The sequence below is a fragment of the Lolium rigidum genome, chromosome 3 (genome assembly GCF_022539505.1).
Source record: "Lolium rigidum isolate FL_2022 chromosome 3, APGP_CSIRO_Lrig_0.1, whole genome shotgun sequence".
In the NCBI taxonomy this organism is placed as follows: Eukaryota; Viridiplantae; Streptophyta; class Magnoliopsida; order Poales; family Poaceae; genus Lolium; species Lolium rigidum.
The window spans coordinates 180,317,283-180,328,127 of record NC_061510.1 but is presented as its reverse complement, the minus strand read 5'-3'; the positions used below and the strand labels follow the sequence as shown (position 1 = coordinate 180,328,127).

Sequence of the window (10,845 nt, the reverse complement as noted above, 5' to 3'; positions counted from 1 at the left end):
CAAGTCCATGATGTTTGGCATGCCAATGTAAAGTACGACTTGACATTGTCAAGTCCATCATGGAGCTTGCCAATGTCAAGCAATGTCATGGACTTGACATTGGCAAGCTCCATGATGGACTTGACAATTGTCAAGTCCATCATGGGCTTGAGCTTGGCATGACATGCAGCGCTTAACACTTCACATACAGCGCACATTGACATGAATCCTATTAACATGCACATCAATCGGAGCAGATGGATAACTATCTGATCTACAATGTCATCCAATCGATCTACAATAGCATGTACCAGATGAGGGAGCGATTGAGAGTACTTACAATGGGGTGGAGTGAAAGTGGCCCCATCGGAGGAGGAGGAGGAGGACGCGCACCGGCGCCGGCATGTCCTCGAGGAGGTCGCACTCCAAATCCGGGTGGAGGAGGAGGCGGAGGCGGAGCAGCGGTCGTATGGTAGGGCGCCGGTGACGTGGTCGGGAAGCTGGGCGCCGATAGAGCTGTCGGGTGCCGACGAGCACGTGGTCGGCCGCACGGCGACGACGCGAAGCGCGGCGCGTCATTCGGAGCAGCCGGACGCGGAATGCCCCATGGCATCGACGCGTGCATTGGAGTCGACGCGAACCCCGGTGGGGGCTCTATCTCCTCGCTAGAGCTCGGTGCACCGCCGCCATTGTTGCCGCCCTCGCCGACGAAAACCCTAGGGGCAGGGGTGAACAACCCCTGGAGTCGAGGGATCCGCCGATGGAATCTCGGCGGCTTGAAGAGCGGCGACGGCCGCGCTGCGAGTTGCCTTGCCGGCCGGCCTGGTCGCGACCGGCGACGGCCGATTCAACACCGGTACGTGACCTGCATCGATTTGTGCCGCCGAATCGCGTCCGTCGGCCTCGTACTCACGGACGATGCGCAGGAGTGCCTCGTTGGACCTCGTCACCGTCGGTCGGATGGCTGGATCCATCGGCGTTGAAGCGGAAGGAGGCGAGGAGGCCATGGGCGGCGATTGATGCGACAACGCTGTGAGTGTCAGTTAGAGAGTTGAATGGGGAGAGAGAAGGAGCGAACCGGTGACTAGAAGTGGGGAGCGAGAGCCAAGAGAATACAGTGTGTCCCGCGCTTCTCCACACGTGCAAAATCGCACGACAACGGGACAGGCCCGCTGGAACCGGTTTGAGTCACAATGCGGAGGGCTTACGGGCAACCAAACGGGCCAATTTTTCCTGCCCGATGCGAGCCTAGAGGTGCCCAGCTTACCAAAGGCGCCAAAAAAAAACGCGGAACTGAAACGATCGCCGTCAATTGCAGCCGCCGCGCTGGAGCTTTTTGCTCCTCCTTCCCGTGCAGCAAATTAACACAAGAGAAAGGAAGCCCCGGCCAGGCAGCCACAACCCACAACCGTCACAACACACAACGGCACATAGAAACTCATCTTCTGCAAAGTATAATAATGTGAATCTTATTGGCCATACTAAGATTAAGGAAGCTTAAATGTCGAAATGAAAAATGATGATAGATGTCATGCAGGTGGCAATCAGGAAATGTCATTCAGATTTCGGTACAGTACGGTGAAGTTAGAGGTCATAAACTGTGCATCGGCTGTATGCATAAGTAGCAGTTCCGTCCACTAACAAGAGCCAGGCAACACGAATCAGAACTGCAAGATTCTCTCTCTTTCAATTTCGTATATCTTCAGTTAGGTCGATAGGTCGCGTCATCAGGTGCTACGCGATAATAGGGACCACCATATCGAATTGCCCCGCCTCGAACTCCTGGAAATCGTTGGCCGCCCTGATGACCAAATCCTGACCCTGCATTGTATGCAGAATGGGCAAATGAACCAGCATGAGATAACCTAGGCTGCTTATGAAATCTATGATGCATCTTCTGCCGGTAATTGTTTCTCTTGCGCTTCTTGTTTTGCCCCTTCTCCCCTGACTCTTGCCCACTCCATTTTGGCTGCAGCTCTTGTGCCTTGGTTTGCTGCTTCTCTCGGAGCTGCTCTTCCAGCACTTGCAGCTCCTGCTGACACTGCTCTTGCTGCTCTTCATTCAAACCAGGCGAAGAAGCATCTGATAAACTTTGCCTCTTGTGTGCATATTCATGTAATAACCGGGTAATTTCTGCCTTGATGCTATTGCGGTGGACAGACTCGATATTGTACTCATCAACTGCCCTCCATGACAATATTAGAGCATTAACCTGCTTTGTCATGGCCTGATTCTGTTCAAGGAAAATAATCAAAGGGATTAAATCAGTTGGGACGAAAACACATATTTGCATATCAGTATATGGAAGCAAAATTTTATCCTGTGAAGTAGATGCTTTTTCCAACAGAACTACTTTTCTAGATCTGGTCTGATATTACTAAGAGTATGAACTACTCCACAGCATATTAACTAAACTGCGTTAAATATGCATGCAATTTAGTTCCTGGAAAGAGCTGAAGATTGCTTGTTTCACTTGGTATAACTGAATGTAGATTTGATTCAGAATTCGGTTTTATGACATAAAGGATCTACTACGAGTGCTAAAGAAGACGATTGCATTGTCCAACTCTAGTCACATTCATGCAAACTTAATATGATATCTCCTGTACAATTACAACAAGTCATCATCGAGTAAAGGCTTTTCTTATGCAAGATAAAGACAATCTTATCCAAGATATAGGACATACCAGAGACTCCGGTGAATCACTTTCCATGCTTAGTATCTCTTGAGCAGTCTTCTTAGCCTTGTCAACATATTCATTCATCATGGAAAGTGGAGGATATTTATCGGTCAAATTCAAAACGCATGCAAGTCTGATAGCATCAAGTTGTTGTCCATTCTGAATCAGATGATTGACTGAGTCTGCATAAGATTGAGTCAAGAACTCAAAATAAGACATGCAACTGGCAAACCTAATAGGACAGAGCTAAAACTCCACTTATAAAATCTAGTACTCCCTCCGGCCCAAATTAATTGGCGAAACTATATACTATGTCCAGTACAAGTGTACTCATGAGCTGCGTCAATTAATTTGGGCAGAGGGAGTAGTATTTAAAGCAGGAGTTTAGGAGTATCAAGATTTCAAAAGATGTTCTGCTACAAGTAATAACTTTTTTTAAGATAATAGAAAGAAGTACTTGCGGCTAAAGAATATGTACAGGCAGTAACTGCAAATGAGACATTGGAAAAAGGCCAACCAGTAACAAACCATACTGTCAGAAGTTAGAAGTTGCATACATGCAAGCTGACAATAGAATATGTATATTTAAGCTTGAAATTAGCAGAGTAGTAGCTTCTTCGCTTGACATAAGTTATGCATCAACACTTCAAAAGCAGGCGATGTTGACTATTATGATTCGGAACTAATATACCAAACATATGTATGTGCATGAATGGCCAAGTGTCAGTTTGACCATGCATCACCAAGATTACATGGAGAAATATGTAATCATCACCAGACAAAAAGAATCATCATGAAAGATAGTGGGATTTGATCTGTTTCTTGTAAAAATTATTGTGTTTTAAATAGGGCAAAAAAATACCAGCTGGATGTAGGATTTTAACATGTACAGCTAGAAGTTGGAAACGTATAAATAATAGTATATTTTATAAAGGATAGCAATCAGCTTCGTCACATTGTCTCTTGTGTTCGTCACAGTTTTGTACTGCAAATGTGCAAACAGTGAAATTACTCCAAAGAGGCTAGTTGCATTTTCGAAAATTGCTCTTGGTGTTGCCAGCTATCATGTTGACTATAATGATAAGGACATGGTACAAGTCCAGATAGACGTGACTCCTTAACTGCTAACATGTTGAATATGTTCATATTTAAAAATTTATGCATGGTGGATACGTTGGTTCACATCCGAAGAGCAAGCAACATTGAGCACCCGTTCACGGGTAGGGCATACAACTAAAAGTATCTCAATAGGCCATATGAAAATGATACCAATAGGTTTGCCATCTTCTGATAATAACTAGAATTGCTATTTCTTGAAGTTGAAATTGTTTTGGAGACTATCTTGAGTGTCCAATACAAATCTGCACGATCGCCATCAAACTGGAGTGCACAACACAATTCATCGGAGGCAACTTCCACAGGGGGTGTGCAGAACAAGCTCAACATCGACAACGTGAAGTGATGACTGACAAGACCGATTTATGAAGAACCGATCATGTAAGCAAAAAAGGACGCTAAGTGGGTTGTACAATACACTGGCTACAACATATCATAAATAAAAGTATGACGTACTCAGTAGTGAGAGGCATCGTAGCATACCAGTCATGGTATGAATTAGTCCAAGATGATTGCAGAGGTCGATGCAGTGCCGCTTTTTCTTGGCCGGGAGGCAGCCAAGGTGATGGATGATCTCAGATGCATCGAATTCCAAGGCAATGTTGTATAAGACAAGAAATCGCAAAAGGCCCCATATGGCCAGCCGGCCAAGGTCCCTGCTACTTTGAGGCTTCCCAATCATCTCCTTCCAGTCCTCTGCCAGCCGATTGGCCTGCTCCAGCGTTCCAGCGGACGGCTCGTCGGTAAGCTCTCGGGCACAGTGGAGAAGCGAACCACAGTTATCCCAGTGCGCGTTGTTCTTGGGCTCGGTTCTGACCAAGAAGTCCCTGACGGCACCAACGACGAGGGCGTGGGGCTCCGCGGCGCCCAGCAGTGCCGGCAGGAATTGGCTCCGGGCGCGTGAGAATGGCATGTTGCGCCGGTACAACATGTCCACCAGCATCGAGGTGTCCATGTTTACGCACGCCGCCACAAGATCCTGCCTCACACCGCCTGCAAATTCCCCATTGCTTCGGTGAGCTGACGACGCCGTTGCGGTCTCCTTGGAATTCTCGTTCTCCTCCTCCTCCTCCTCATCATCATCATCCTTCTCCAGTTCAAGGCCATGAGACGCCTTGATTGCCCCCTCTACCCTCCCGTGCTCCTCCTCCTCGGCATTGAGGCCCGAAGGCGCCCCGTTGGCCCGCTCCCCCTCCTCTTCATTGCCCCTCGTGTAGTGCTCGAGGTAGGGCTTTCGGTCCTCGTTCCCCCGATGCTCGACGGGGTCCTCCTCCTCCGTGGTGGTTGGGGCCGCGGCCTGGAGCTTGAGGAAGCGGACGGCGATGGAGGACTGGAGAGAGGAGATGTGGGCGTTGATGTCGTCCCAGGTGAAGGGGATGGGAATGGGGGCGCTGGCGGCGAGGCGGTCGAAGGAGTCCTGGAGGCGCTGCTTCTTCGCGGAGAGGGCGGCGATGGCGGCCTCCAGCTCCGCCGTCGCCGTCGCCGTCGCCATCGGAGGCCGGTCGGACCGGCTGAGGACGGGGGTTGGGGATTCCCGGAACGGAATGGGTGCCGGAGCGGAGAGTGCGAGGTTGGTTGGGGTTTTAGAGTGTGTCAGGCATTCTTCGCTCCATTGCATTCCATCCAATTACTGCTACACCTAGTTTGCTTTTAATGCTTTGTTTGAGTAGTAAACCAGATTTGAGCCCAACATTATTATTTTTGGACTTACTAGGTCATTTCTGAATTCTGATACTGTGGTACATCTACTTTTACCATGCTTTCTGGTGTACTTGCTGTATAATAGTTGGCATTTACCGTGATGCTCTGTCCTCAGAATCTCAATGCCAATAACTTCTTCAGAATCTCTGCAATGTCTGGACACAACATTTGCATCAAACAAAAAGAAAAGGAAGCACATCGATAACAAAATCAGCTGCCTGATACGCATAGATAGATAGATTCATAAAAGGTACAGTTTCGACGAGAGCGCGATTACACAAGTCAAAAGACATGAAAACTGAGAGCCATTTGCCTAGAACATCCTCCTTGATCTATCATGCTTCTGCAATATGCATGCATTCATGAGGGTGTGGCAAATGCTAGTTTTACGACATTGCAAGTGCTGAGATGCAAAATGAACAAAAAGGTAGTATATACATGTTTCGGAAATAAATACCACATCACAACACATGGGATACTCCCGGTTTTTAAGTAAGTTCACTAATTAACAAAAGAGTAACATCAACGGGGAAATGGCAGGCAATTCTTTGCTACTCCTTACGTCTGACTTGTACTTCACTCACTGCGGTAAGTGTTATCTGGGGTAGAACGACGGATGGCTGTATAAAGGATTTTGCTGGAAAGGATTATATTGAGGAGGTACACCATTTGCTGCAAATGGTCGACCTTGAATTCCCGGAAGATGTGGTTGCGAAGCTCCAGGCATTACAGCAAATGGCTGACGCCCAATGGGACTAATATGTGCCACACTTGGAACCGCAGCTGGTACAGATCTTGAGGAAGGACCAACTGGTGTTGCTAGCTTAGACTGCTTGGTAATGCATGGCCTTGGCTGGTTTAACTGCTGCTGAGGCCTCTGTACTGGCTCAATTTGTTGTTGCTGCTGTTTCTGCTTTTTCGCTTGTGCATTATGGTGCCCTTGCCCCTTATCCTCGTGTCTCTGTTGGTCCTTGCGCTCTTGTGGCTTGTGTTGTGCAAGTTGCTGCCGCTTCTCTTGTGGCTTGTGTTGTGCAAGTTGCTGCCGCTTCTCTTGTGGCTGTTCCTGGTTCCCTTGCAGCTTTCTTTGTTTCCCCTGCACCTGCCTAGCTTCTCCCTCATGTTGCTGCTGCTCCTTCTTGCGCTTCTTGTATTTTCGCTTTTCCTTCTGCAGCTGGTTCTTTTGCTGCTGACATGAATTTAGTTTCGGTGCAGCAGAGCCATTTATTAAATTACGGCTCTTTCCATACTCAGCTAACAAGTTTTTAATTTCTTCCAAGATAGCAATCGATTTGCTAGAATCAGCCTGTTGCTGTTTAACAATAGTACGTGCAAACCATAGATTTCCTATCTCCCTTGTTCTAGCCGGATTCTGTTCACAGGTAGATGCGACATCATTAAATCAACAAAATAATGCAGGTGGTGAAGAAAGACATTGTGCATAAAGAAAAGGATATGTCTGACTCGCTGTACTCAAAGGCGGGGAAAAGGGCAAGAAGACAGTGGGTAGAAATTTTCCAAAAAAAAAAAGTAAATGCTCAACTTGCATGTCTGCTTAGGGGGTACATTCCATTCTTCCGAATGGCAAATGTGCAAAGGCATCTCAACGGTGGGGCAAATGACAACTTGTAACAACAAATCAACTATGAAGCTCTATCAATTCTCTTACGAGGGTAGTACAAACAGATTGCAATGTAATTGTTTTCTTGTACAAATGCGTACCAGAGACTTGTCCGATGCATTCTTGCTAAATAACTCCAGAGCAGTCCGTTTTGCCTTTTCGATATATCCCTCCAGAAGAGAAAGAGGTGGATATTTGTCCACCAGTTTAAGAACCTGCGTGATTCGTATGGCGCTCAACTCTTGTCCATTTCCAACCAAATAATCAATTAAGTCTGCACAAAGATGAGGACATGGAAAACATCAACAACAGATCTTGCACCAAAAATGAGATAATAATTGTACACATGAACACCTTCTGTTCTTCCGAAACAAAGTGCTGCAAGATAAAAGCTACCACAGTCCATATTGTTGTACAGGCACTGCCGCACTGAAGAACAGTGTTAAGATGGTGAACAGTTGGGTCATCAAGCAGGCGCTGTTCAGCAATACACACAAATTTGATGATGCAAAAGCAGTGAGATACTGAGATCTATCATCCAGTTTTCTTTCTGCATCTTTAGTAGCTCTGCTATAGATGAACATCCAAACTAGGTCATAAGATGTACCCTGGCATTATGCCAAAAGACTAAGTGGAATATGTTGGATTTTACCCACGGATCGGTCAAATCAAAGTAGACGACCACACGCGTAGAGAATCTTTCGGACAAAGGCACGTGTCATGCCTTGTTTTTCTCTATATTTCTACTTGAGTATGTATTGCAAAGACTATTGACCTGTTGTGTATAAATACACGACCAAACAACCAACCATAATCTAGAAAACCTACTCGTACACGAATGTTCCCCAAGACAGCCGTACTCAGACTCTACTATGACTCATGTGCAAGCCTACATGCACTCGGACATTAACTACTAACATGTTGTTTCCATGCAAGCCAGCCGCAGGACGCACGTGCATGGAAGCTTGCTGAATTAAACACTAGCCTAATCAAGATTATTCTAACAATACCCCCCTAATCTCGACTCCTTGTCCTTTGTGCTCCCCGTGACTAGTTGCAAACCAGCGACTTGTCGACTCAACTCAACATATGATCTGGACTCCCAGTCACGCTGCCACGTGGACTACACCTGCCAAACCTAGCGCAATACATGCCGGCTGATGATCACACAGCCTCATGTAGACATGTCCTCATTGAAGAGGTTCACCTTCGCTGGTTCTCGTCCCACTACACACTTGGGCTTGATCTTCTCATCGAGACACGCTTGTCTTCACGTGTGTTCTTCTCCCTAAGTGACACCCGCACGAGACAACCCCTCAACCATGCCACGCTTCAACTGGACACAAACATGACTCACAGATATTATGTTGACTGATTCGTTGGATCACGCAACTACCTCGAGGATGAACTTGACTTGTTGCAACCAATGGTGACACGCCAATGACGTGCCCACCGTATTGTCCAAGCCATTCTGCTGAACAACGATCACCTGCCCCTAGGCGCCAGTAGCAAGTCACCTCTTTGGGGCGGGCGCAGCTTCAAAACCTCAACCACCCTATGATACCAATTGTTGGATTTCACCAACGGACCAATCACATCAAACTAGACAAACACAGACGTACAAAAAATCTTTTTACCAAAGGCATCGTGACATGCCTTGTTTTTCTCTTTATTTCTACTCGACTCAGTGTGTTATAAAAGCTATGACCTGTTGTGTATAAATACACGACCGGACAACCCGCCATGATATAGAGAACCTACTCGTACACAAACGATTCCCAAGACAAAGTCCTACTACGACGGTCCTACTTGGACTCTACTACGATGCACAGCAAGCAAACAACGAAACGACTGAACCTAGCTAGACTCAGGTGCAAACCTACATGCACTCAGGCACTAACTAGTACAAGCCAACCACAAGACGCACATGAATGGAAACTTCCCTAATTAAACACTAGCCTAATCAAGATTATTCTAACAGAATATGCCCGTATTTCCCATGTGCACTGCATACAGAATTTCCTGGGTACTTTGTAAAAATGATAATTATTTCTGAGGCCAATGGTGCTATACTTGTGAGAAGCAAACTGAGCAATGCTGATAGTTGTTGGTATGCACAGATCTAATAAAGATCATGAATGTAAAAGGAAAATATCTGATTGGGGGCTTGTTAAACATTTCTTGGACAAGGGGTGTCCTACCTTACCTCATGCACTAAAAGATTCTATATTTATGGTTTATGCTAAGGTCCGGAAGAAGTATATACAGTGTGAATGTTCACTGTCCAGTGGAGGCAGCAAAATTTAATGATATTACCACGAGTTGCTCACCTAGCATATATTGAGTGAAATTGGGTAAGACATTATGAATAAGAATTGACAAAGAATTATTCGTACCATTGATCCTACTGACGAGACCAAGACCATTGCAGAGATCGATGCAGTCCTTCCTCTGATATTTGCGTGGGACAGTGCCAAAGAGACGTATGATCTCCCGAACATCAAATTCTGATACAATGTTGTAAGAAATGAGGAAGTACAGGAAGGCCCATGAGGACAGGTAGCCAAGATCCCCACAACCCCCCTCCTTATCGATCATCTTCTTCCAATCCTTTGCAAGCTGCTTGGCTTGCTCTGTGGTGTGCACAGAAAGCTTGGGTTCGACCAAAGGCACACATCGGATAAGCGTAACACAATTTTCCCAGACCTTGCCGGTCTTGGTGTTTTTGTTGGGCAGAAATCGTCTGACAACATCAAGGATAAGAGCAGCAGCGTCTTTTGCGTGGCGTACTGCCACGATGTGTTCGTGCCGCGGAATATTATTGTTAAACACGATGTTCACCAGACTTGCGGTGTTCATGGTAGCACAGGCCTTTACAAGACCTTGAAGACCCGGATACACTCCTTTCAACAAACCCTTCTTGGCTTCCTCCATCTCACGGTCAGACTCCTCATGCTCCTCTTCACCTTTCTCTGCCTTGTGGACCTTGTGCTCCTTGTCATTGGCCACCAATTTCTTATGCTCTTTCACCTCCTCTTCTTGAGCCTCTAACATCTCCTCATCGGCCTTTTCCTCCTTGTTTCCCACATTGCTGGCATCTGCATCCTCCTCTTCTTCAACCTCCTCTTCCACTTCTTCAACCTCATCTTCCTCTTCTTCCACTTCTTCAACCTCCTCTTCCTCTTCTTCCACCTCCACCTCCTCAACTACTTCCTCCTCTTCTTCTTCAGCTTCCTCTTCCTCTTCCTCTTCCTCTTCCTCTTCTTCTTCTTCTTCTTCTTCTTCTTCTTCTTCTTCTTCTTCTTCTTCTTCTTCTTCTTCTTCTTCTTCCTCTTCCTCTTCCTCCACTTCCACTTCCACTTCCTCTTCCTCTTCCTCTTCCTCCTCGCTAGTCTCCTCGTCGCCGGTTGGGACTGGTGCGAGAACGGGAGCGGGGCGGGCCGACTCGAGGACCTGTAGCTGGCGGTAGCGCAGTGAGATGGAGGACTGGATGGACGAGATGTGGGCGTCGAGATCGACCCAGGCGAAGGGAAGCGGGAAGGGCGAGCAGGCGGCGAGGCGGTCGAAGGCCTGGCGTAGAGCGTCTTTCTTGGCGGGCAGCGCCGCGATGGCCGCCGCCACCTCCGCCGTCGTCATCGCCTTCGGGGACTGGTCGGCGTCAGACTGCGCCATCGGAGGAGAAGGGGATTGGGATTGGGATTGGGGTTTGGCGGCGGCGGCGGCGGCGGATTGCCCCGAGGCGGACTCCAT

The 10,845-nt window shown here is 47.3% G+C and overlaps 2 protein-coding genes across 2 annotated transcripts; both read right to left on the bottom strand.

Annotated features, from left to right (window-relative positions):
• Window positions 1–1,435: 1,435 nt before the first annotated feature.
• LOC124695877 (FRIGIDA-like protein 4a) lies at window positions 1,436–5,676 on the bottom strand. Its single transcript, XM_047228682.1, has 4 exons — window positions 5,488–5,676; window positions 4,260–5,241; window positions 2,667–2,842; window positions 1,436–2,212 (listed from the first exon to the last, which is right to left on the bottom strand). Exons 1-4 carry the CDS (start codon window positions 5,674–5,676, stop codon window positions 1,682–1,684), a joined length of 1,878 nt encoding a protein of 625 aa, XP_047084638.1. The 3' UTR covers window positions 1,436–1,681.
• Window positions 5,677–5,881: 205 nt separating this feature from the next.
• On the bottom strand, window positions 5,882–10,845 carry LOC124695875 (uncharacterized protein DDB_G0290301-like). The gene is made up of 4 exons (XM_047228681.1): window positions 10,450–10,845; window positions 9,492–10,296; window positions 7,197–7,369; window positions 5,882–6,846 (listed from the first exon to the last, which is right to left on the bottom strand). Exons 1-4 carry the CDS (start codon window positions 10,843–10,845, stop codon window positions 6,073–6,075), a joined length of 2,148 nt encoding a protein of 715 aa, XP_047084637.1. The 3' UTR covers window positions 5,882–6,072.

Excerpts from the sequence above, each read along its gene's own strand:
- LOC124695877 (XM_047228682.1), bottom strand. The coding sequence starts at position 5,676 with ATGTGCTTCCTTTTCTTTTTGTTTGATGCAAATGTTGTGTCCAGACAT. Across the intron at positions 5,242-5,487 it reads CAGAATTCAGAAATGACCTA|CTGGAGGCCGCCATCGCCGC; the intron begins GTAAGTCCAAAA and ends GCGACGGCGGAG. Across the intron at positions 2,213-2,666 it reads GTGATTCACCGGAGTCTCTG|AATCAGGCCATGACAAAGCA; the intron begins GTATGTCCTATA and ends TTCCTTGAACAG.
- LOC124695875 (XM_047228681.1), bottom strand. The coding sequence starts at position 10,845 with ATGGAGTCCGCCTCGGGGCAATCCGCCGCCGCCGCCGCCGCCAAACCC. Across the intron at positions 7,370-9,491 it reads TCTCGTCAGTAGGATCAATG|ACTTAATTGATTATTTGGTT; the intron begins GTACGAATAATT and ends ATCTTTGTGCAG. Across the intron at positions 6,847-7,196 it reads ATGCATCGGACAAGTCTCTG|AATCCGGCTAGAACAAGGGA; the intron begins GTACGCATTTGT and ends ACCTGTGAACAG.